At 49.1% G+C, this 26,233-nt stretch overlaps 6 protein-coding genes across 6 annotated transcripts; 4 read left to right on the plus strand and 2 right to left on the minus strand.

Moving 5' to 3' along the window:
* Window positions 1–3: 3 nt before the first annotated feature.
* BDP55DRAFT_697679 (actin lateral binding protein) lies at window positions 4–736 on the minus strand (the record flags this gene model as incomplete). The annotated part of the gene is made up of 3 exons (XM_060577704.1): window positions 4–166; window positions 301–605; window positions 719–736. 3 exons carry the CDS (start codon window positions 734–736, stop codon window positions 4–6), a joined length of 486 nt encoding a protein of 161 aa, XP_060424260.1.
* Window positions 737–1,351: 615 nt separating this feature from the next.
* Window positions 1,352–2,709, plus strand: BDP55DRAFT_636963 (uncharacterized protein; the record flags this gene model as incomplete). Its single annotated transcript, XM_060572945.1, has 2 exons — window positions 1,352–1,589; window positions 1,646–2,709. 2 exons carry the CDS (start codon window positions 1,352–1,354, stop codon window positions 2,707–2,709), a joined length of 1,302 nt encoding a protein of 433 aa, XP_060424261.1.
* A 1,140-nt stretch (window positions 2,710–3,849) lies between these two features.
* On the plus strand, window positions 3,850–7,775 carry BDP55DRAFT_636964 (SET domain-containing protein; the record flags this gene model as incomplete). Its single annotated transcript, XM_060572946.1, has 3 exons — window positions 3,850–4,518; window positions 4,610–7,610; window positions 7,672–7,775. 3 exons carry the CDS (start codon window positions 3,850–3,852, stop codon window positions 7,773–7,775), a joined length of 3,774 nt encoding a protein of 1,257 aa, XP_060424262.1.
* A 251-nt stretch (window positions 7,776–8,026) lies between these two features.
* Window positions 8,027–9,792, minus strand: BDP55DRAFT_756556 (phospholipase A2; the record flags this gene model as incomplete). Its single annotated transcript, XM_060580762.1, has 4 exons — window positions 8,027–8,490; window positions 8,554–9,154; window positions 9,299–9,447; window positions 9,533–9,792. 4 exons carry the CDS (start codon window positions 9,790–9,792, stop codon window positions 8,388–8,390), a joined length of 1,113 nt encoding a protein of 370 aa, XP_060424263.1. The 3' UTR covers window positions 8,027–8,387.
* Window positions 9,793–11,242: 1,450 nt separating this feature from the next.
* On the plus strand, window positions 11,243–11,722 carry BDP55DRAFT_636966 (uncharacterized protein; the record flags this gene model as incomplete). The annotated part of the gene is made up of 1 exon (XM_060572947.1): window positions 11,243–11,722. One exon carries the CDS (start codon window positions 11,243–11,245, stop codon window positions 11,720–11,722), a length of 480 nt encoding a protein of 159 aa, XP_060424264.1.
* Window positions 11,723–14,787: 3,065 nt separating this feature from the next.
* Window positions 14,788–18,278, plus strand: BDP55DRAFT_563027 (sterol-sensing domain of SREBP cleavage-activation-domain-containing protein; the record flags this gene model as incomplete). The annotated part of the gene is made up of 2 exons (XM_060570201.1): window positions 14,788–14,819; window positions 14,915–18,278. 2 exons carry the CDS (start codon window positions 14,788–14,790, stop codon window positions 18,276–18,278), a joined length of 3,396 nt encoding a protein of 1,131 aa, XP_060424265.1.
* Between the last annotated feature and the right edge of the window lie 7,955 nt (window positions 18,279–26,233).

A 26,233-nucleotide genomic window follows, 5' to 3' on the forward strand; every position in this document is an offset into this window, starting at 1 on the left:
GCCTTAGATGTTGCCAATCTCGGCCTGGAAGTCCTCGAGCTCCTTCTGGACCGTCGCGTACTTCTTGGCCATCTCCTCGTACTTGGATTCCCACTGGTCGCGCTCCGACTCGAGAGCCTGGACCTTGCGCTCGAAGTGGCCGGCCTTGACGTCGGTCTGTCTGAGCCTATGAAAAGACGGTGTAAGTAATGAGTATGCATCGGTCGGTCGTTCGGTGGGGCGGGCTTTAATGAACACGATGGGGGTCGGAGGGTGAAAAAGGGGGTATCATCGATTCGGCAAACAGGGTCCAGAACGTACTTCTCGTTGGCTTCCCGAAGGGTCTTGTCCGCCTCCTCGGCCTCCTCCTCGAGGAGCTGGAGTCTGCGCTGGAGAGTCTCGTTTTGTGTGCCGGTGCCAGCGCTCTCGTCGGCAGCCTTCTTGAAGTCCTTAACCGCAGTCTCAAGCTTCTCGACTTCGCCCTCGAGCAGACCGTTCTTGTGCTGCAAGGAGGTGATCTCCTGCTCCTTGGACAGGTTCTCCTGCTCCAGAGACTTGACCTTGGTCTGAAGCTCCTCAACCTTTGCGGCGTTGTCGTCGGCCTCCAGACGAAGCTGGTTCATTTTCTGATTGACACCGGCATCGTCAGCATCGATGACACGACACCATTGGGGATATCTTACCCCTCCAGACCGCCGGTAGCAGTCGGGTGGGGCCAGACTCAGAATGGCGAACTTACCTCCTTGATACGGTCCATGATGAATAGCTGCGAGTTGCTTTGACGTTGTAGTAGAGTCGGTGCAGGGTGATTGCGATAAGGAGAGTTTGCTGGAGTTGAGAATGGGAACGGGATCGGTGGATGTGGGATCGCAGCTGTCGGGGATGGAAACGGGAGGAAAGGGTGTGAGGTGTTGAAGTAACTGCCCCTCTACCTGCAAGTCCGCTCCATGCGACCTGTGGCGGACCACCCTCAGCATGCCAGTAGCAGCCAGACAGGCCTGGGTCTTCGCACGCTGAAAGGAAGCTGCAATTGGATTAGCTCAGACGCGGGCAGTGGGGTCAGTCAGGTGGGGTGGGCTGTAGCCTGTGGCACGGTGCAGCGGTGCAGCGGTGCTTTCCCTAAGGTAATTCCCAGAGGTGAACTTTCTACGGGGGTTTCCGCAGGGTCTGAGCTTCTCTGGTGGTTGTCCCGACAACGACCCCCCAAACATACGGGCCCGTTTACAATCTCTATCGCCTCTTCAACCCATGACAGACTCCAAAGTGAAGGGATTGATGACGACAGTACAGCAACACGCAATAACTATACACCACGACCAAACAAGACACCAACTTCACGACAGAATCGACGACACCTCTTGCCCCGTGCAAAATGCTGGCCCTTCGTGACGAGAACGCGGTCAATGCAGCTCAAGCTGCTCGCCATGCCCCCGGAAAAGGGCAGCTGGCTCCCAAGACCCCTGGTGCCCGATACCCAAAGACGCCCTTGAAGATTCCCCTCAACGATGAGAACGCTGTCGGAGGAGCCAAATCCGTGCTCGCTGCCAAGTCGAATACCAACGGAAATATTCAACTCACGGCAAAGAAGCAGAACCTCGTCATTCCTTCTGGTAACACTCCCGATTTCGTCATAGGAGGGATCAAAAGTGACTGACATCCTTGACAGAGACACGAGCTCGGGCGCCCCTCGGAAACAAAACCACCAATGCAAAGGCTAGGGCCACTCAGAACACCGGAGGGAAGGATGGCGAGAAAACACAGTCGAAGCCCACGACGACCAAGAAGCTGAAGCAGCGGTCTCCCAGCGTCGGTCCTCTTAAGCTCGAAGTCCGCAACGACCAGGCTGGGCCAGCTGAGGAGCCTGATGTTGAGTATGCCCCTCCTACCGTCAAGGATTTGCCCTACGAGTCGGATGTCCTCTCCAATGGAGACTTGACATTTGAGGGGCTCAAGCCCGAGAACATGTTCAAGGGATACTACAACCACTTCTACAACCCCATGGGCGAAGATGGCGTCAGGCTTCAGGACAGGCAGCATCAGGAGAGGCTCCAGAAGGCTCTTAAGGAGAGTGACGAGCGTATCCTCCGAGACATTCAGGAAATGGACTGGTCCGTCTCGGACGTTCCTGAGACTTCGGCTATTTCTCAGCGAAAGGCACCAGCCCCGGCTCCTAACCCGGCCGTCACCAGAAAGGCGGTTGGAGGTGCTCCCAAGTACCCGCCCACGATTGCTTCAAGAAGAGCCGCGTCTGCTCTGTCAATGTCCGCTGGTAACACCATCAGACAGAAGAAGGTTATCGAGCAAAAGCCCACGGTGAGAAGACCAATCTCTTCTATACTTCCGCGCACCAGACCAACCAAGCCTGCTGTGGCCCCAAAGTCTTCGGTCGCTGAAAGTGCCATGGGGGAAGCCGTGTCGAGAAACACGCTGGGCTACACAAAGGGTCGCTCAGCCTCTTCCTTTGTTAGCGGGCGCCCGGCGTCTGCTGCGGCTCGGTCAGTCTCGACTGATGCGAAAACGACTCTAGCCCCAAAGATGACCATGAGACGTGACGCATCTCCCCAGAAGCAGAGACAGGAGGCCCGAAACGACAGCGAGGAGCTTGGAAAACTCCAGTTCCTATCCATCTTTGATCCTGCTGGGGACGACGAGGATGACGGCATCGGCAGCGCGGGTCCACGAAACGAAGAGTTCGAGGACGATGAGTTTGAGATGAAGTTGACATTTTAATCGGTCAAATGGGTTGATGGATGGCGTTTGGAGATGATTACCCTCATTTGTAAAACAACAGGACGGCTGGGGACTAGGAGGCGTTTGGCTGGCATCGTTGCCCAAATGCAACGCCCATGGGGTCGAACGGGCGATCAAAGAACGTGTTCGCGATCAGGGCTTGCAATGACTGTATTTACTTTGTTAGACTCTGTATGACTTATTATCCTGCAGGAATTGTTCAGACCAGGGCGAGGCTTTGTTTCTCATAGCAAGCCGCAAACGCCTGCATCTATTACTTCAGTTCATTGATTTGCATTTTAACTTTCGACTGTACTTCGTGGTCTCACGTGCTTGCCGTCTATCGATAATCTCGAGTTGACATTGGAGAGCGGTGTAAACAAGTAATATCTCTCTCTCTCTGACCCAGTGATTGGAAGATGGGATTGTTGGCACGAGGTTTATCAATTACTTCATTGGTTCGCCCTGATGCAACGGGGACAGTTTCTGTTGTGCCCCTGTCCTTCACGTCCTTCCATTGCGAGACGCGAAAAATGAGTAAAGTGGAAGGTCCGGCGACGCGACTCTCAGTTGCCAGCTGTCAGAACTGAGAAGAGGCAGCTTCATCTCCACCCACATCAATGGTTGTACCCAGCACCCAATCTTTGCAGAGTGATACTTTCTCTCGCGCCTGTCCTCGTAACGCAGGTCCCGTCTGAGCATCCATGCGCAACGGTGCTCCCTCGCCTTGTTCCGTGGCTGGTCTCCGCTAAATCGCATCCCTGAAAGGTTTGGACACTCTTCAACCTCCAACTTTCTGACCTCACTGCTACATTTCCTCCAGCCTCATATCCGTCAGTCGCATCGCACGACTCATCCGGCTTTATTTGCAAACTTTCTGATTGATCGCATCGACCCTGAGCCCTTCGCGACTGGGAATCTACCTTCCTTGAATGACGCAGTCGGGCTCTTGCCCCTTGCCGTTCACTCGTGTCGGTAGCTACGCATCGGTCGCGTGAACAGCGAATCCGCGACCTCTCCTCCCGCTACACCGCTCCGGCCGCTGTCGTCGGCGATGACCTCTGTCCTTTAATATCATCCGACATACAAGAGACGATGGTTGGTGGCAGGCGAGAGCGGTGAAAGCTGAACAACCTCACGATGACCCGTCAATCTTCGGCGAGCTTCGCGCAGTTCTTCCCTGCAGCCCCCCGCGTCGCTAGGGACAGAGCCAACGAACGAGAAAAGGCAAAGGCCAAGGTTCAAGACTCGGCAGTTGGCCTGCCTAGCGGCTCCAAGAGCAGTGGCACCCCTTCGGTCAACGGCACGGCTGGAGAAATCTCATCTACGGCTGATGGCCTACCTTCCGACACTTCGCAACAGCCACACGACGGCCATGAGTCGCCTCTAGGAGATACTCTCAACGCTGTCGGATCTGCAAGCTCATACGCGAGCACGGGCTCATCCGTCTTCAGTACGGCTGCGCGACAAGTCGTCTCCAGCGGCATATCTCATATCCCTCCATCGAGCGGCACGCCGCTCACCTCCGTTGAATCACCCTCATACTCGGGCAATGCTGCCTTACCGAAAACGACTATGCCACAAGTACAAAACACCGATCGGGGTGAGGCAGCGGTCTCTCTCAATACCCCAACATCCCGCCTAAACAGCTCACTCCCGGAGCCATATCCTCACATTGAGCGCATTCCCGCGCGAGATCCCAACCGATCGCGAAAAGGCTTCAAATGCACATATGATCCCTTCAACGACCGGACCCTATCGAAGCACGGCAGGAAAGATGCCAAGCCGATATATAAGGAGTTTGGATTGGTACGTACAAATACAATAAAATTGCCCATTGAAGGCGGAGGGGGAGGCGTCATCTTTTGTGTGTGAGAGCTTTGGCTAATAAACTGAGTAGGAAGATGACGCCCCCCCTCCAGACCCTCGTCTCACCAAAGGTGGACGGTTGGGTTATATCAACACCGATTTTCATCTCCCAAAGTCCCGATTACGACAGTCGCCATACAACTTGAAACCCTATGTATATAGCCCCAAGACATCAGTCGGTCCTGGGCCGCCTACGCAGATTGTTGTTACTGGCTTCAATCCCCTCATCACCTTTTCAAAGGTGACGGCGGCCTTTGCTTCGTTTGGCGACATTGCTGAGAGCAGTAACAAGATGCATCCTGAGACGGGCAGCTACCTAGGTTTCGCAACGTTTCGGTATAAGGATGCGCATCCCAGCAGGTCGAGACCCAACCCAATTATGGCCACTGAATCAGCGCGCCGAGCAGTTAAAGCCATGCACGGGCAACGAATCGAGGCAAACACCATTCGAGTCGAGTACGATCCTGAAGGAAAGAAAAGTCGTCGCATGCTTGAGGAGGTTCTGCAGAAAGACAGAGCTACACGGGATACTTCTATTGCAAAGGCGCCGCCCACCGGTCCTCGAATCGCGCCCGAAAAGGTTCCTGGGCCACCACCCATGGCACCAAAAGGTCCCTCTTCTCACAGACAGGCTGTGGCTGGGGTGCCAGCGTGGGTCCCAAGCCAACCCAAGATGCACATTGCGCTCGAAGAGAAGCTTGTCGCGAAGCAGCTAGCAGGCGAGCCTTATATCTTTGTTGCGCACGAGCATGTCCCAGTCATGGTTACGACAATCCCTCACATGAAGAAGCGACTTAAGGCATTCGCCCTTGAGGACATTCGCATTGACCGAACGGGATATTACATTCTATTTCCCAACTCATTTCACGGACGCAACGAGGCTTCAAAGTGCTATAGAGCAGCAAACCATACCGACTTGTTCACGTACAATATGGTGATGCAACTATCGCTCCCGCCTACGACAAATCAAGATTCCGAACCTGCAGCTCCACCACCACGACGGCGGACCCCCAGCCCCGAACGCAAACGTCGAACGGATATACGAGTGCGCGAGGACAAGGATCGTCGTCGTCGCGAAGAGGAAGCAGACATCGAGGAAGAGAAGCGACAGAGAGCTAAGAACTTTGATCCGGTCCTCGAGGCTTGCGAAGTGGTCACCCGAGAGCTAGCAGAACATTTGATCAAGCACATACGGACAAGAGTTGCCGCTCCTGCTCTGACGAGCTTTCTAGACCCAGCAAATCATGCGACCAAGCGACGAAAGCTCAACTTGGAGGATCTAGCTGGATCTGTTCCGTCTGTCACTGTCAATGCTGGCGATGAGAGCCCTGGAGTCAGCACCCCCAACTCTGGCGCAGATCCAATTGAGCGTCGCACGGGTCGTCTGGAAATCGCTGCTCTGCCACGTATTCGTAAGGCCAAGGCTACTGCCCACGGAGCCTCGCGTAATCACGGCTTCACAGATCCATTCTCCCGCAAGCGCGCAGCACAGCAGAGCCGTGGTGCCTTCCGATCATTGCACCATCGCCTCAAGAGCTACGACAGTGATGCAGAATCCGATGATGAAGCCGCCGTCAGAGAGTCCCTGGCAAGGGATACTGAAGAGCCCGACTCTCGACCCCGTAGCCGCATGAGCACAGACGATGACATCAAGGATGACTTTACCTCCTGGGGTCCTGGCGAGGAAGACTCCATGACTGAGGCGAGTTTCGCTATTGGCGATGGCTTAGCCTCGACGAAGAAGAGGAAACTTGACCTAGAAATCCAATCGGCTATCAAGCGCCAGAAGAAGTCCGATGAGGAACTATTCGGGGTCCACCTAGAGGGCGTCGAGCCTGACCTGCTGGCCTCTTCAGAGGCCACCCCTGATGTTGACTTACTCGAGACACAGAGCAATCGCTCCGAGACTCCTGCTCTATCGGCCGCCAAGGGGCTGGCAAAGAAGCAGAAGTCAAAGAAGAAGTCGAAGAGGCAAATCTTTGAGGAACGGGAGGCCTTGAAGAAGCAGCAAATTCAGACCCCCACAGAAACGGAAGAGGAGACGCCAGCCCCGGTCAAATCTTTGCCTGGAGAGGTCGAGCCTGAGGTGTTGCCAGTAGAGAAGATAGAGGAAGAGCCAGAGCCCAAGAAAGCCAAGGCAGATCCCTCGTTATTCACTACAACGCCAGCACCAGCCCTCGGCCTGTCTGGCGATTTCAGGCTCAATATCTCTGCATTACAAGAGCTGTCGTTATCCGCGGCCGACAGCCCAGATATCTCGAAACTCAGGAAGAGGTTTGCAGGGGTAGATTTCGGCGACCCGCTTCTGTGGTTATGGAGGCGTAATCGCGTCCGGGAGCTCAACTCCGCGACTGGATCGGTTGACCAAGCTGTGGGCATCAATGGCTATTATGTACCCAATTCCACCGGTGCTGCACGAACTGAGGGTGTCAAGAAGATTCTTAATGCCGAAAAGTCCAAGTACCTGCCTCACCACATCAAGGTCCAAAAGGCCAGAGAGGCACGTCAAGCGCGGTACAATAAGGACGGCAAAGACGCAGCCATTGAAGCTAGCAGACTTGCTGTGGCAGAAAAGGCCGTGGCGAAGGGCAATTCGAGAGCGAATCGCGCCAATAACCGTCGACATGTCTCTGCACTGCAAGATGAGAAGAAGATTTCGGGCGACTCGGATGCGTTCAAGTTCAACCAGCTTAAAAAGCGGAAGAAGCCTGTCAAATTTGCCCGATCTGCTATTCACAATTGGGGTCTATACACGGAGGAGAATATCAACAAGGACGACATGATCATCGAGTACGTCGGTGAGCAGGTCAGACAATCGATCTCGGAGATTCGGGAGAAGCGTTACCTCAAGAGCGGCATGGGCAGCAGTTATCTGTTCCGCATCGACGATAACACGGTCATCGACGCAACCAAGAAAGGTGGCATTGCTCGCTTCATCAACCACAGCTGCATGCCCAACTGCACTGCTAAAATTATCAAGGTCGACGGAACCAAGCGGATCGTTATCTATGCGCTCCGCGACATTGCTCAACGTATGCTACCCAAGCTCAAACCCCTTTTTTTGTGTATTCACGTGAAGCTAACATTGCGCAGATGAGGAGTTGACATACGACTACAAGTTTGAGCGCGAGATTGGCAGCTTGGACCGTATCCCCTGCCTTTGCGGTACGGCGGCATGCAAGGGATTCCTCAACTAATCTCGATCGGCCTTTCTGGTGTTATTGGTGGCTGGGCTGCACCTTTGCATTCGCCCTTTGTATTTCTCAGGACAAGTTGCCTGCTGGAGTTGGGACCTGAACTCATTTCCTTGGTGGAGGCGGGCATCTTGCCGACTCTGATTTTCATCACCTCAATGCATACCCATTTGGATCTGTCTCCTGCGATTATACTATATGCATAACAACCAAGGCAAGGGGAATGAAGACGAAGCTTTTGGAGGAGGTGGACGGGGTAAGGTGGGGGGAAAAAAAACTAGTGTATCATGATTCACTTCGGATAGCTGGCGTTCATATTGGGTGGAAGGGGGGCTTCTTCATCAACACACTTGGGCCTGGTGAAGTCCAGAGCTTCACATCGGCCCCCGAGATCTGGTGGAGGAAGAGACGAACGATGAGGAAAAGAAATGCCTCTCTAAAGTGAGCGAGGCAGAGAGCCACGCCACCCTTTCTAGGTAATCTGGGCGTATATCCGCACACAAACACAACCACAAATGTACATATGGCGGAAGTGGCTACGTTAGTATTGAGAAGAGACTCAACCAAGGCGAAAGTACTACTTATTTCAGATGCTCAGGCGATGCCTGTCTTTATCTATGTTCTCTTGCCTTGTGAAACTGCCGGTGCTGTCTGGAGACTGACGTTTTTCACAAAGGCGCTGAGGGGGTATAACGGTCCGCTGAATTCCATGTCGTACCTGGTGTGGTGGTCAGTGTGCCGGGGGTAATAACCTGCGATGCGTGAACATGTATAGGCTTACCAGTAGTTGACGGCGAGAACGAAGCCTTCTTCGTCTTCCGGGCAGGACTGGGAAACCTTGTGGTACCACATGGCGGGGAGGTAGAGCATGTCACCCGGCTCCAGCGTGACGCGGACGGGCTCTGCGAGGTGAGAGTAGGGCGTCGCGTTGACCTGCGGCTGATCCGGATCCCACGTCGCAAAGGGGATGGGATCTGGTCTTGTCGTTTCTTCTTCGCCTTTTCCATCTTCTACTTCTGCTTCACTACCTTTGGCCCGGTCGAGATTCAACACCAGCTCGCCAGCGTCTTCTTCTCCTTCGCCCCAACGACGACGACGAGAATACGTCGCGGGTGCGAGGGCCGTCTCGTTGACGCAGGGGTGGCAGCAGGGCGGGAGGAGGACGAAGTGTTTCCGGCCGCGGACCTGGACGTAGATGTTTTCGTAATTGTCCTTGTGGAGGGCTGTGACGGAGCGGGAGGCGCCGATCCAGAGGTTGATTGCGTCTGGGTCGCGGTCGAGGGCGATGCGGGCGAATGGGATTGAGGGAGGTACGTGGGTGAAGAGGGGGAGGTATTCGTTGCGGAGGTTATCGTTTTCTTTGGGGGGTGGAGTGTTAGTTACTAATCAGGATGTTGAGATTGTATGAGAGTGGGTGAGTTTGGATGTAATTGGGAGGGTTGATCATGATTGAAAGATGAAGGTATACACATGAAGGTAAGTGAGGATGAGTGTGGCGAGACGGCTGGGAGCATGGAATGACATACGTGTTTGAGCATATCTGACTTCTGAGGCCGAGTCTTTGCTCTTTTCTTGGTTGATTACATAGTTGAGAAACTCTTCGAAATCCTGGTCCTCCTCGTGTGGCTTTGCGAAAACGACATTTCCTTCATGCTCGGTTGGAGCGTCTGCATTACTGCGTATGAACCGTGTAAGTCGTAATATTGTGAGATACTCACCTCTTGAGAATGAGGGGAAGGAGGATTATTTTCCAAACTCACCCAAAAGGCGTCATGGCAACATTGACAGTCTGATCTCTAAACATGCGCAGCAAATACTCTCTATCCCACGTCTCATTCGACTGCCATGAGGACGCCGCGCCGCGGACGACAAAGGGTGTGTTGCGAGCGACGTAGCGCATGAACTCGAGAGGACTCGGCTCCTCGTCCAGCTCTTTGATGAAGGCGCCGTTGAGCTCGTTGTAGGTGGTGATGAGCTCGGCCAGGGGGTCCTCTGGGACCGCCTGGGCTTGTGAGCTCATGTCTTGTTTGTCTGCTTCGGAAACTGTAAAGATGGTGGTCGTTCACTTGAGGTACCTCACTGAGAGTGATTGCGAGATTGAGGTGTGTGTGTGTGTGTGTGTGGTTGTATGACTAAGGTTGCAGTTGGACCATTTGCGAAAATTGTGGCGATGGGGTTATTTGAGCCTGAGTGCTAGGTTCCCCCCAGTATGGTTGATCACCATTGAATGGCAGCGTTGGGATTGAATCTACTTTATTTTACACTGTAAATTAAAATATGAGAAAGCTTCTAGAATATTGAATGTCTCATTCACTCATGAATTGGTCCTGTTTGGTGTAAATAGTTCGCAGTGATTGAAAGTCTCATGTCATTCAACTCAAATTCCGCACCCGCACCGCAACGGCCCGTGTCCGAGCGCCAGGCCCCGATATGATATATAAGAGCCGGCACGGAATGTGTACCCCGGAATTCGGGCCTACCAGAAACGCAAATAAGAAAGAATGCATTATCTTCGCGTGCTCCATTCAGCCTCCCTCCACGCGAGCGCAAGGGTGTACCTACCTTACCATTGGCATTGGGTTCAAGGCGCCTGGGCACCTGGGGTTTGTTTGCCGCATGCTGGCCACGGGAATCAACGGGCACGACGGAAAGGGGTCCTGCGGTGGGATGAGAATGGGACTTGAGGGAGCATGAGGCACGCCGCACGAGGGTCCCGTTCCTTGGGCCCTGCAGCCCTGGGGGGGGGGGGGGGGGGGGGGAAAAAGGTGGTGCCAACCGCACAGGGCAAAAGAGAGCGGAGCCAATGAGGAAGACGGCGCGAGTGGGAAGTCAGGCCACTTGAGCGTCTTCATGGCCTGATTATGATGAGTCCCGGTGATTCAGAGAGCTTACCACGGCCCATGGCCCACGCAAGGTGTGATTACCGGTGTGTTTGCTTTTGCTGCCGTCTTCATTTCTAGCTGCGTACGGAGGATGGTGCTGCGAGATTGCCCATCTGATTAATTATAGCTTAGGCAGATCTGAGTCTGGGTTGGCGGCTGCAAATGCTGACCAGGGGATTTTTGTCGTATATAGAAAGGCCTGTCCCTTCCCTCCATCCTCTTGGGAAGGTCCTCCGACACCCGACTGTCTTACACCAAGTATCGTAGTATCGTGAGGTTATACACTCACTGAGCACATACACTCGCAACTTTCCTGCTAACGGCATCAACATCACCATCAACAACGTAATGCCACAGCGACGGCTTTGATAACAGCCACCGGTATCGCTATCAAAGATGATGGGCATCAACGGAAGGACCTTGTCAGCCAGTCAGCCTTTGGGCACAAAAGCTTCGTCATCGTTCTATTATTCCACCATCTAGCTCCATCGCACGTCGGACTTCCAACTCCAATGAGGCATTCATCATGGTCGATCAGGAACCCGAAAGCAGCCCCCTGGCGCGAAAAGCTACCCGGACTAAACACGAATGTCGAAAGCTTGCCACGCGACTCTTGCTACACACGACACATGTCAGGCCGTTCTCGCCAGAAAGCATCCGCGTTCCAGAAGAGCAGCGATGACAGCGCCTGGCTGTCGCAGCGCCAATCGAGCTCACGGACCCTACCGGTTCGAAGACGCAGCACTGGTTTCTTTCACGCAAACATGGGCAAATTCCCCCCATTACCACGGTCCGATCCACGGGCGGGATGATGGGAAACTTCGACCAGCATGCCCGCTAAGACATGGGCTTCGACCCTTTCGCTTCGCCGGTTCCAGCACAGCCATGTTTCCAGGGTTCCCTAAGCTTGACCCTTTTGGGGGGAGGAGGGATGTTGCCGAGGCCCACCCAGGCACTGGACGCTTGCAAACCGGTCTCAGGCCAAAGTTGAATGGGATGCCGGCCGCTGCGAGCTACCCCAACCGAGCGTACCACCACGATACGAGGTGGAAAAACCACGCAGCTTGACTTACACGGACACACATCCAACAATTCTGCAGGAACCACGGACGCCCGGTCCCTTCCAAACGAGTATCATTGAGTTTTTCTCCTCTTGGACAACTTGGCCGCGGCGCTGCCTGATCTTCAAGCGAAGACGAGACAGCAGGTGTCCTCGACGACGTGAAGGAGGGTGCCACGACTCATGAAGGGCGAATCAGCAAAGAAGCGCGCGCCAATGCTCCTGCGGCCAGTTTCTCCAATCCGTTCCATCGAGCCCGATGGTGCCTTTGCTGGCTGGCTCGCTGAATGGGAAACTGAAAAAAGCCACCATGTCGGCACCATTATCCGACTGTGGAAAGATGTACGGTTCTACTGTACGCCAAGACGAGCCGCCCTGCCGAACTCTCCAAGAAGTCTCCGGTCGGTCCAGAAGTTCCAGGCGGCCCAGTCAGGGCCCAGAGAAAGTGAGTGAGAGAGAGAGAGAGAGAGAGAGAGAGAGAAGATGAGAAGCTGGCAGAGGGAGCGGAAATGTGACACTCTTCTTCAGTTCTGGAATGTCGCAGAAAGCTTATCAAGGGTCTGGTATTTGAGACTTTACGCATCACTGGCACAGCTTGGCTGTGGGCGGCTAGCCAAAAGCAGCAGACACAAGACGTCTTCCATGTTCCTCGCTCAAAGGTAGGGGAGAGGAGAGAGGGGAGAGGGGCCAGCCATCCGGAGTGCTTCCCTCGGAGACGCGGAGCGCACACCTGTTGCCTATGGGAAAGCAAAAGCTGCAAGCCAGGTGCTTGTGCTTGTTTCCCTGGTCTTTGTGCTCGAGGTGTCTCGAGCTTCGCTTTCATCTCAGGATCCCCCAAGTTTCTACTGTTTAACTTTCTTCCACTCAAAAATAGGCCCCAAACTGCCCCTCAACTTTGTTTCTTCTCCATTGTCTGACACTCCGTTTCTGTGGAAGCTTTCAATATTTTCTGGTCCAGATCGTTCTTCCTCTGGCTGCGTCTGTTTCCCCTCCCCTATGCGGCATGCACTAGATGCCAACACACCGATGCACACCTCGACAGCTGGTCCGGTCTTCCTTGAGAGAAACCGTTTGACGTGTTGCTTCTTTGACGCGGGCAGGGCATCATTGGTTGGTCGACCTACGGATACCCGTGGTAGTCGATCACTAGTGGCCCTCACCATCCTGCTTCTGTTGCAATGGAAGAAGTTCTTCCCTGTTGTTGGGTTGTCTCACCATCCAAAGACGTGCAGACGTCAGCGCTGGTAGGTACCCAGCTCAGGGGGGTGGGGGGGTCAGGATTTAGTGGGACGACCCCCCCTATCAGACACCCCAGAGCTGGAGCAGGGACGGTCTCCAGCTTGGTAGTGACGCCAAAACGCCCCTGGCTTGGCCCCCCCTTATTCTGGTACGCAGTATGAGGTCTATGGCTTTTCTTCGCCTTTACTGCTTGCGAGTTGCAAGTACCAACCAAGTCGTTACAGTCTCCTCCAGGTCTCAGAGACACACTTCAAGTACCGAAACATCAGGGCGAGCAGAGTCATCGATTCCATTGTCGCTCTCTTGCCCCCCCTTCCCCCAGACTCAAGTGCGTCTACGGTAACTTCATTCTTCGACCCTGCAGGTCGCATTCTGAATCTCAGGTTGAGGACGTCTCCGTCGCGCGTTACAGGGGTCGAATAGCCCATGTTCCACTAAGTTTTCCTGTCCACCTCACATTGTAGAGGAAGTCATCCCATGTTCCCCGACAGATGCTGCCACCAAGCCACCACCATCGGCAGGTTCCATGGCTCCACCTCTCCCCCGAAAGATACCTGCCCAGTACAGTCTGCCGGTCCAGGTACCTGATCCTGAGTCCTGAGGTGGCCGCTACCTGTGCCAAGCAATCACTTCAAGGCTCCAGGTGCGAGGTGAGGGGAGCGCATACACGGTACCTTACTACGTAGAGGGCCGGTCTGAGATTCTAGCGCGGTACGGCACGGTACGGACACACACGCCTACCTTAGCCCAAGGAACCTTAGCTGTGCCTCATACTCTCAGCAACGTCAACCGCGCACCTTTTGCACCTCACACTTCGCACCTTACCTTACGGATACTTGACATTGGATCGCACCTTTCCCGGTCCATCTGGTGGTGTCGCTAGTTCTGTCTCTTTTCACCTCTCTCCCAGCTTACCACTTACCACCACCACTGCCAACCCGATCGATCACATCGCCGTACCTTAAACTCCCACCACCTGCACAGAGGGTACTCGATCCTTTCGAACAACTACTCCGTACCCTTCCTTTCTTCTCTCCACGCTGGGGTCGCTCAGAAAGGGTTTGATTTGTCTTGGCCGCATACTATTTCTCCGCATCCCTCTCGTTTCGACCAAGATTGCATGCAACACACCACCCACCACCGCATCGCGCCGCACTGCAATCCCATCGAACCACCCATCCACTCACACCGAAGCAGCGACTACAGTCGGTCCTCCGGTGAACATCAACCAGTCGACTCCCAACCCAACTGATCCGCCCCTCCTCCGTCCTGCAACTAAAACAATCTTTCGCAACGTCTTCCAAGCCTTCGCCCAGGACCAGCGCGACACTAACAATTAGTCTTGTCCTGGCGTTCTTTTTTGGCCCCGTCGCAGCTGCCCGCGTCGTTCCATCATTACACACCTCGACCGACACCCGATCGACCGACCAACGTGGGACCCGACTGACCACGTCCCATCCCCGTCCGCTTCCACACAACCTCTACATCAGTCGCCCACATCCCTCCTCCACCAGAGGATCCTACCGGTATTGTTTGCAAAAGCTTCCTCTATCCTTTCCCCCCGCGTCGACAATACTTTCCGAACCAACGATCCCCCGGTCGCACCGCATGTTCGATTCCTTTGGCTGCCACACTTGAACTGTCAGTGTCGAGTCGAATCATGAGGAGGACGACTTTCACTTGCAGACCGACAACAACACTGCTATCCCCTACAGTTTAACACTGAATGGATCACAAATTCAACTGAGCAGCGTCCGCTTCTGCAACTCTGCAAATTCAACTCCCAATTCTGCTGCTGCAGCCGCTGCAAGTCTACTTGCAACCGTCGCCGCAGATGATTTGGTATCTCTTGTATCCTTTGCGAGGGTATGCATCCTCCTCTCTTTTCTCCGACCCAGGCTGGTGCCACTCATCATGTACCAGCTCCATTGTAATGCATGTCCTGACTGACCTGCCTTCAGAACGACGGAAGCTCCAGCCCTTGCCACGAACCATCCTTTCCGTCGAGCCTTTGCGCGATACGGCCGATATGCCGCGAGGCACGTAGTCACGACTCTCATCATCTCTGTCACCGTCGCCGCGATCCTTATATACCCCTTCCCGTTCCTCTACACCTCAGATCTGAGCAATGGCGCCTCCAACTTGCCCCATCATGTGTGGACTGCTGCGCAGCCGCTCAAGGAGAACAGCACCGAATCCGACGTCATAATGCGATCCATATGGGTCCACGGTAGCTACATGAAAGCATTGGATCGCGACGTACTGCTAGGCGCGCTTGAATTGCAGGATGAGCTGCTGGGTCCCACCAAAGACTTCAGCCCACGGCGGCCCGTAACGTCCCTCCGGGCCCACGATCCGTATGCAGATCTTGCCCCTCGAGACCGGGATGCATTCCATGTCGTCAATGGCCTCACCAACCAGTCTTGGTTCTTCTCTTCGCCACTTCAGTACTGGGCCTGCTCCACTGATCGCATAGCTTCCGATTCGGACATAATATCAACCGTCAATGCGCGGAAGACACAACCGACCTCAGTCAATGTCACTCTACGACACTCAATCGTCTTTAGCGGCAAGCGCTTCGAAGATCGAAAACTTCTTGCCGCCGATGCCCTTGTCATCACATTGATCCACTTGCGCGATTCACCGGTCGGTCGCCAGTGGGAGAGAAAGGCCGAAGCGCTCGCAAATCGCATGAAGGACAAATGGACAGCTTACCCAGCCGACGGGAGAAGCATGTCGAGCCAGCTGTACGAATTTCAATTCATGCCCATTTCCGTGCAAGACACAGTAATTCTGGCGTTGGCATACGGCCTCGTCGCAATTTACTTTCTGTACAGCCTCTCCAAGCTGAGGGCGGTCAAATCCAAGTTCGGCCTGATAGTCACGGTGTTTGTCCAGATTGTCGTATCTATCATGTCGAGCTTTACAGTCTGTGCCGTTTTCCGGGTGGACTTGTCCGGAATTCCGCAAGCGGCATATCCGGTCGTGGTTCTCTCCATGAGCCTCGAAAACATATTCAGACTTATCAACGCCGTCATCTTGACTCCCTCGGAAAACAGTACAAGTAGTCGAATTAGCCGCGCGTTTGGAGAAACAGCACATGTTGCGCTAGCCAGTTCGGCACAAAACGTGCTCATCCTATGGGGACTGTCCAAATTGGTTTCACCGGGCGTATCCGCCTTTTGCACATTTGTGGCCGTTGCTATTGTGTTTGACTTCTTTTACTTATCAACCTTTTTCTTGGCGGTTCTCAGTGTCGATGTGCGACGCACAGAACTTAGTGACGCGCTTGCCAAAGCATCACTGAAGAATAACAGGTACGGGCAGGAGCAGCAGCAGCCAGCCAATAGGAGCTGCTTCGAGGCAATGCTGCAGGGCAAGATTGCCCTGTCCACACGTATCGCGGGCACTGTCATCATGATCACGTTCGTTTTGATTGCCCAGTGGCATTTTTTTGAGAATGACACTTTCGTCCGGCTGGCGCGCGGGATTTTCAGGATCTCCAGAGATACAGTCAGCTTCAGCCAACCGAAGAACTCTATGCTTCTCGACATTCACCAGGCGCGAAGCCCAACATCTTGGCTTCGGCTTCAAGACCACGAAAGCGCTCGCGAGGTTATCAACGTCATCAAGCCCAGATCCCACAGTTACATCGCTCGGGTATATGACCCCCTAGTATTCGTCCTGAAGGGTGCGGATCGGACACCCGTAATGCCCGAGCGTCCACTACTCCCGGCTCTCTACGACTTCATCGATCACCACCTGAAGCACTTTCTCGTCACTGTGCTATTCATTCTATCTGCCGTCCGTCTTCTCATGAATTACCTACTATGGGGAGACGATGCTGAATCGAGACGCAATGACGATATGGGAGATCAACCCCTTTTGGCTATTGAATCTCTACCCGAGGCCCATTCTCTGGATATCGCTCTCATGTCTTCGTCATATGACGGGCACATTATTTCCGTCGGTCTGGACCGCTCGATTCGTGTTTGGGACGTCAGATCTGGCGTGAGAGACTACTCGCTAGCCGACATCGAAGCACCGCCCGAAGACCCATTTCCGGTGTTGGCAGTTGCGACTGACAAGAAGTCTAGCTGGTTAGCCCTGCTGTCTTCTCACAAGGTTTTCCTGTGGAATTTGGTTGAGCATCGATGGAGTCAGCCGATCCCAGTTGATCTGAAAAATCAGAGGCCTGAAAAGCCTGAGGGATTCTTCTTCGGTACGCCGACTTTTGACTTTTCAAGCCCACTCGTCATTGTGCGACGAAACGGGACAATGATACAGATCATTCCCGGTCAAAATGAGCCGATGGAATTTTCCATCTGCAAGAGCCCCTTGGTCTCGGTTCGCCCACTGGTGCAGAAGATCGCCCCCAGTGGCACCTCGCAGCTGTCTATCCTGACAGCGTCGAGAAAAGGCTGTATACATGTTGCGACACAGCAGCGGGACGACTCATGGGTCTCACAGAGTCTCGACGTGCACACAGCCGAAGACCGCGGGGCGTCCCAGGTATTGGCATTGTCGGCACTCGGTTCGTTCCTTGTGGCTAGGTCTCACACAGTTGATCTTGTCGATGCAAAAACGAAGGCGCTGCTTCACACCTTTCAGACAGATTCGATTCAGCCGCGGTCCTTGAGATGTTTTCACTCGTCGCGAAGAAAACCTCAGTGCGGTTCAATCGGGCTTGTGTCATTCGGTATCGCATACACCCATGCGGAGAAAGGCGACTGCGTCATTCACACCTTTACTCCCAAAGAGGAGGGCAACGTTATTTGCTTCCGCAATACGAGTTCACCGCCTAGTCGCAGCTGTAGTGCATGGGCCGAGACAATCGAGTCGAAGCGGGAGATCAGTAATCCGGGGACATGGGAAGCTCTGCCAAACGGGTTCCTCGTGGGTGTCCGGAGAGAAGTGTACGATAGCGGGTCGAGCAGTGGCGAGTCGTCTCCGACAACAACCGGAGGTCTCCGTCACAGGATGTATCAACGATTAGAGAAGCGACCGAGCAGATCGCAGGACAATTGGGAGGCCTGGGTGGCTTCAGAGCTGGGGCGGGAGGAAATCTACGAAACCAGGCCACTCCATGAAGAGTACGAGATGGGCTCGCATCTCATCATTCCAGACCTGGGTCCCATCGTCAAGGTCGGCACGGCATCAGTGGCTGTTGCCTTCGGTAACATTATCAAATTGATCACGGTTGGACACCAGCATTTCGAGGACCTGGCTGAGAACGAGAACGGGGAGTCTCTGCACATTGGCAGCCGACGACGGAAACCGGCAGCTGTTACGCATGCCCGGATGAAGGTCCCGTCATGGATTTGAACTATAAGCGGGAGTCAAACTTGGGACGGAGATTTTCGGACTGGAAGGCAATATCTTTTTCTTCTTTTTTTATATACCCATGATCGACTAAATGGAGTTGGGGGTTTTCTATTTGCTATTACTCTGACATAGTTTCGAGAGGATACCCCCCATCATGGGAATGAGGGGTGCCAGAATTATAAGATTCCCCATTTCACTACATGCTTATGGCTCTTTTGTGACTACTCCGGTCCATGAGGCCCCCTCTACTGGACAGATTTATGAGGGGAGAATTATTACTTGTAACATCTCAGGCCAATATTACAAAATTAGGAAGAGAGGAAATGTCTCTTCAGTCCACGATTTGATATTTCGATATCCAAGCTGATGCATAATCAACCCAGGCAAGGCAGACCAGTACTTCAATAAGTCCCCCTTCACCCACGGGTTTCAATCATATCACAGAGACTTCCCTTCCTTTCCATTTTGAGTCATGTCGCCTTGAGACGTGTAGAGTATGTGGTCCCTCGCACGCAACCCATGCGTGCTTCCTCCTCCCAGCTGCCTTCATGGACCGCTCTGCCTCCGTAGACTGCCACATACGACCATACCCATTGGAAAACTCGGGATCCCGTCCGCTCTCCCATAGATAAGCCAATGAGGGCCGGATTAGTAGTTGGGTCGGTGACGACCAGCGAATACCTGGTGTTGTATGTGTGTTGATTTTTGCAGGAGGCTATCATGGGATACCTTTTTCGGTTTTCCTCTTACTATCTTTCCTTAGACGCTCGCTGGTCGCCGCTGCGGTATTAATTAAATGTCTCGGGGGGTCTTTCCAATATAGTATAATTCTATTCACTTCTATTATATATTTCTAGTTAGGACTCTTTATATCTAATTTAGCCTCTTAAAAGGGATTATTATTACAGCTAGCTAACTATAATAAATATATTAATAAAAGTTAAGGCTATAAAGATGAAATAAAAAATATTTAATTAGAGTTAAGGCTATAAAGATTAAATAAATAATATTATAATTACAAAAAGCTTTTCTAAAGCTATATTTATAAATTATAAAATAAATAAGATTTTAATAATAATTATAATCTTTATTAAAAAAGAGTTTTAATAAAAATAATTAAAAAGAAATAAAAATAATTATAAGATCTAATATTAAATTAATTATTAAAGAAGCTATAAAAAGTCTGTCTTTAAGCCCGGCTTAAATTTATATTATAAATTAATTTAGTATTAGATCTTATAATTATTTTTAGTTATCTTTATTAAAAACACTTTTCAATAAGATTATAATTAATTACTAAAGCCTTATTTATTTTACGATTTATAAATATAGTTTTAGAAAAGCTATTTATAACTATAATATTATTTATTTAGCCCTTATAGCTTTAACTTTTATTAATATACTTATTATAATTAACTAGCTATAACATTTTAATTATTCTTATTTAATATATTTACTTTATAAAAGACTAACTAAATAGTATAAACGATATTTTCCTATATCTTCATAAAGTTATTTATTTTAGGCTCTTTTATTTCCTCTAAATAACTTATTTAAAATTTAACTAAAAAAATAAAGATAGTTCTAATAAATATTAACTTTAATAACGAGGTAACTCTTAATAAAAACGTTTATAAATAACTTAAAAAACAAATTAAAAAAGTATAGATATTATTAAAGTATAAACTATATATAACGATATTATAAATAAGGTTTAAAACTTTAAAATCATAATCTAGTAATTTAGGAATAGCTTTTGGTATATTTAGGACTTAGAAAATAAAGTTATTTAAATTAAAGGATAAAAGTTAAATATTAACGTCTAGGCTTTTTAAGAAAAAGTTAATACTCTCCGAGCTATTACTAATATTATTAAGATTCCCTTTTAAAAAGGACGATAAAAACTTAACCTTAATATACCTATTATTTATAAAAATATCTTAAATACTCTTAAAAGATATTTAATTTAAATTAAAAACTATCAAAACTTTTACTATAAAACTTTTATTAATAAAACTGAAAAAATTATATATGCCGCTAGCTTCCTTAAAGAATAAACCCTTAAATAGTTCGAACTAATTTAAAAAGAATACCTTAATAAAAAAACTCTTAATAAATACTCTATTAAAATACGTAATAAAATAGTATAGAAAAGTTAATAAGTACTAATTTCACGTCTTTAAATACTACTTTTTTTTCTAAAATACTATCGATTATAACGGTATTATAGAATTATTTTTATATAGCTCTTTAAATTTTTCCCTTTTTTCGACCTTAAGCTAATATAGCTATTTTTTATTATTATAAAGTATCGATTTACGAAGTATATCGTAATATAAAGTGGCGGAAATATTTAATAAACCTAATCCATTTTTCTAATACTAAAAGGTTTATTAGGAAGTATATAAGTTTTAAAGCTCTAACTCTATCTTCCATATTCTATAACTTAAATACATCGACGTTAAAACCCAATAATTCTATAAATAGAAATCCAAAAAAAGATTTATCTAGTAAAAAGGTAATATCTTTTTCTTTAAAAATATTAAAGATAATATATAAATATTAAATATATTCTTTTTTCGTATTAAAGGTAATAACTATATTGTTGATAAAGGCCTAAATATATTCTAAATAATCCTATAATAGCTTATTGATAAATCGTTAAGTATAGGTCGGGGAGTTACGAAATCCTATTAAGGTAATAATAAATATTTTTTAACCCTAATAGCTAACTATAGTTAATCGTTCTTAATACTCCTTTTTAACCGGGAACTAATAAAAAAATATCCTAATATTTACTTTTATTATAAAGGCTTTACCGTATACTTTACGAATAACTTTGGATTATAATAATAGTAGGTATATATTAGGTATTATAACTTTATTTAAAGCTTTAAAGTTTACGACTATTTAGCCTTTATGCTTGCCGTTTATTATTCTCTATATAACGAAAAAGGGTATTCTAAACGGTATTAAATAATTAACTTATTCGGCCTAACTTTTAGCGTATATATTGTCTATCTTATCGTCGATAAAACGTTAATTATTAATACTTTACGGGAATATATATTAACCGACCTTATATTTATAATAGTTTAAAATTAGTAATTCTTATTTTCTATTATATAGGCCGACCGCTTTATATATCTTTATTATATTATTAATAAATTTAGGTCTTTTATTTAAATTTATAATAAAGGACTTTTTAATAATATTATATATTATAATACTAATTTTAAATTTATTTAAGAACTATATAAGTAAAACGAAGGTATTATATTTTATAGTTGAGTTAAAAGTTAATTAAAGATATATATTATTTAATAATAATTTTAATAGATACTAGCCTTTATAATCGGCTAATTAAATAATAATATTAAATAGCTTTATAAAATAATTAAAAAGAATATTAAGGTTATATATACCGTTATTAAAGAGTTTTGAAATATTAAAAAATAGCTAAACTATATCTTTTATATTAATATTATACTTAGCGAATATATTAAGTAATTAGAGAACGGCTTTTAAATCAATATTAATAATAATTATAATAGCGGTATTTATTATATATTAGAGTAATATCTTACTAGACTTAAAGTATGAAGTAGCTATAAGGCTATTTTAACATTAATATACTAGCCTTTATATATATTAAATAAAATACCCGACCTCTTTATTTTTAATAGTGTTACGGCCAGCTAGTCGTAGTGAGTATGTTTGCAGAAGTTAAGGCTGCGATACTAATAAACAGCGTGTCGTAGTCGTGGATAGCTTCCCTGAAGCTATGTCTGTAAGTCGTGAGGTAGGTAAGGCTTCGGTGATCAATCGTAGTCTTGTCAGAAGGGTTCTCAGTGAAGATAGCTGAAAGTGATCGCAAGATCTGATACTAAGTTGATTGCTGAAGAAGCTATGGAAAGTCTGTCCTTGAGCCCGGCTCAAGTCCATCCTATATACAAGTCCCGTATACTATCTGAACAGTTCCTTTGTGGTTGGGACCGATATCACGATGTCGGTCCTACAGGGGTGGACCGCCTTTGTCTCGTCGGTCCTGTCCATGGACCGCTTATCGTCCGTCGGTCCTTCTTATCATCACGTGACTTGTCCATAGTTCTTCCGACCCGAGAGGAGTCACCCTGAATCCGTTCCTCCGCATATATGGTGTGGTAGCCGCCGCAGGCCTTGTGGGGCGAGACCCTGGCCTCGTCATATGTGTTGGGTCGTAACATCAGCTCCTCCTCTCAAAGGTCTAGTCCTCTAGGCCTATAAGTAGGTCGTCCATTCCCAGGTTGGGGAATCGTCAAGTGTTTCGTCGAAATGTGCTGACACAATGTCAGGTCGAATTGAAAAATCGAATTCCAAAGCAAAGTCCAGAAAGACAGAGATAAAGGATCGTGAGCGCCTTGCTCTTTTAGAATTTATCGAAGCTCGTTCGGTTGTCGCCGATATGCCTTGCACTCGTTGTTTCCGTGCGAAGGTCCCGTGTCGGTTTGGTGAAGGTTCTTCTCGTTGTCGGACTTGTGTTGAGGCGAAGAAGTCTTGCGACGGGGTGTTGGTGGCTTCGACTCGTGAGTTCATTCGTCACCTTTTTTTGTATCTTCTAACGTTCTTTCGTAGTTCAAAAACTCAATGCCCAGCAGAGAGAATGGGATGAAAGGGAGGAGAAGGCGGGTGAGGAGCTATTGAAGCTTCATGAGGAGTTGGCCCGTCTTCAGTCGTTGATGGCTACTGCCGCTGGTCGTTTGTCCCGCATTCGGAAAACTCGGAGGTTGGTGCGTGAGCGTCAAGCCGAGACCTTTCGTCGTGGAATGCAAGAGATGGATGAATCTGACGCTCTGGAGTCCGCGTTGGATGCTCATGAGCGTGGAATGGTCGAGGAGTTGCAGTTTATGCAAGTTCCAAATGATGTGGACTGGTCTACTTTCGGGATTGGCGATGAGTTCTCGTCTTTGGGTCCGTTGGTGCAGTCTTCCGATAGTCCTCAAGGAGTTGCCGGGAGTTCTGGAGGTTCGTGATGGGTTCCCATGTATTTTCCTCGTGTCCGTAGTTTTTCCATTTGATCAGGAATTCTCGTGTTTCATTCCTGACCCTGTGGTCGATGATTCGTTCGACTTCGTATTCTGGTTCGTTTGGTTCCACGATGATGTGGTCTTCTGTGTGCGAACCCTTGGGTGCTGGTTCAAGAAGTGAAATGTGAAAGACTGGATGACACTTCATTGTGTCTGGGAGTCTCAATTTGTAATTGACGTTTGAGACTTTCTGAATGATTTCGAAAGGTCCAAGTTTTTTGTAGTCCAATTTGTCGCTTGGTCGTTTCGTTTTGATGTTGCGGCGAAGAAGATAGGCGCTATCTCCCTCTTCTAAGGTTGGTCCTCCAATCCTTGATCTATCCGCGTTTTTCTTCATACGTTGGCGCACGAACTCGAGATCCAAGGACGCTTTTTCTTGGATTTTCTTGAGTTTCGCCACGTCTGCTACTGCTTTCACAGCTTGTGGTCCTTGTCGTGCTTCTCCATACGCTGTTGGCTGGAATCCGTAGTTCAGGTAGAACGGAGATTCTCTTGTGCTTTCGCCAACTGCACTGTTGTATGCGAATTGGGCCATTGGTAACAATGTTACCCAATTGTTCTGATCGTAGTTCACATAACAACGGAGATATGTTTCGAGAATCTGATTGATTCTTTCTGTCTGACCATCGGTTTGCGGGTGGAAAGAGGTTGACAGTTTGTGATCTGTACCAAGTTGCGAGATCAGAGATCTCCAAAACTTTGAAGTAAACAGAGAGCCTCTGTCAGAGATGATCTCTTTCGGCCTGCCGTGGTTGGCAACAACGTTTTTGAGGAACGTGTACGCTAATTCCTCTGCGCTGCTGGATTCTTTGTAGGGTATGAAGTGGGCGAACTTGGTGAGTCGGTCGACTACAACCAAGATGCTGTCGTACCATACATTCGTGAGTGGTTCTTTGGACTTTGGTAATTTGACGATAAAGTCCCATGTAACCGATTGCCATGCTTCCGTGGGTGGTTGCAATGGTTGCAGCTCGCCATAAGGCTTGTGCGGGCTGTTCTTGCTTTTCTTGCAGATCGCGCAATCCTTGATTGCGTCTGCAACTTCAGCGCGTGTAGCGGATTTGTCATAGTGTTGTCGAATCCGTTTCCATGTTTTGGTAACTCCTTGGTGGCCATGTGCGGGTGCACTATGAATTTCCATGATGAGCTCAGGGGTCATTCTTCCAGTCGGGCTGGTATTGATCTTTCTGGCTAGCATAAGAAGCTTCGTAGTTGGTACAAGGCTACCGTCCTTTTCTTGTTTGAGGATAACTTGTGTTTCCTCGGGGACCGTGACTTCGTGGTCAGGTCTTCTGCTGAGAGCGTCTGCTCTACTGTTTTCTGAACCTTTTCGATAGATGATTCGGAGTTGTATTCCGATAGGAATTCGCTCCATCTGACTTGTCGCTTGTTCAGAAAACAGTAGAGCAGACGCTCTCAGCAGAAGACCTGACCACGAAGTCACGGTCCCCGAGGAAACACAAGTTATCCTCAAACAAGAAAAGGACGGTAGCCTTGTACCAACTACGAAGCTTCTTATGCTAGCCAGAAAGATCAATACCAGCCCGACTGGAAGAATGACCCCTGAGCTCATCATGGAAATTCATAGTGCACCCGCACATGGCCACCAAGGAGTTACCAAAACATGGAAACGGATTCGACAACACTATGACAAATCCGCTACACGCGCTGAAGTTGCAGACGCAATCAAGGATTGCGCGATCTGCAAGAAAAGCAAGAACAGCCCGCACAAGCCTTATGGCGAGCTGCAACCATTGCAACCACCCACGGAAGCATGGCAATCGGTTACATGGGACTTTATCGTCAAATTACCAAAGTCCAAAGAACCACTCACGAATGTATGGTACGACAGCATCTTGGTTGTAGTCGACCGACTCACCAAGTTCGCCCACTTCATACCCTACAAAGAATCCAGCAGCGCAGAGGAATTAGCGTACACGTTCCTCAAAAACGTTGTTGCCAACCACGGCAGGCCGAAAGAGATCATCTCTGACAGAGGCTCTCTGTTTACTTCAAAGTTTTGGAGATCTCTGATCTCGCAACTTGGTACAGATCACAAACTGTCAACCTCTTTCCACCCGCAAACCGATGGTCAGACAGAAAGAATCAATCAGATTCTCGAAACATATCTCCGTTGTTATGTGAACTACGATCAGAACAATTGGGTAACATTGTTACCAATGGCCCAATTCGCATACAACAGTGCAGTTGGCGAAAGCACAAGAGAATCTCCGTTCTACCTGAACTACGGATTCCAGCCAACAGCGTATGGAGAAGCACGACAAGGACCACAAGCTGTGAAAGCAGTAGCAGACGTGGCGAAACTCAAGAAAATCCAAGAAAAAGCGTCCTTGGATCTCGAGTTCGTGCGCCAACGTATGAAGAAAAACGCGGATAGATCAAGGATTGGAGGACCAACCTTAGAAGAGGGAGATAGCGCCTATCTTCTTCGCCGCAACATCAAAACGAAACGACCAAGCGACAAATTGGACTACAAAAAACTTGGACCTTTCGAAATCATTCAGAAAGTCTCAAACGTCAATTACAAATTGAGACTCCCAGACACAATGAAGTGTCATCCAGTCTTTCACATTTCACTTCTTGAACCAGCACCCAAGGGTTCGCACACAGAAGACCACATCATCGTGGAACCAAACGAACCAGAATACGAAGTCGAACGAATCATCGACCACAGGGTCAGGAATGAAACACGAGAATTCCTGATCAAATGGAAAAACTACGGACACGAGGAAAATACATGGGAACCCATCACGAACCTCCAGAACTCCCGGCAACTCCTTGAGGACTATCGGAAGACTGCACCAACGGACCCAAAGACGAGAACTCATCGCCAATCCCGAAAGTAGACCAGTCCACATCATTTGGAAC

The sequence above is a fragment of the Colletotrichum godetiae genome, assembly GCF_030913485.1.
Source record: "Colletotrichum godetiae strain CBS 193.32 chromosome Unknown BDP55scaffold_60, whole genome shotgun sequence".
Classification (NCBI taxonomy): Eukaryota; Fungi; Ascomycota; class Sordariomycetes; order Glomerellales; family Glomerellaceae; genus Colletotrichum; species Colletotrichum godetiae.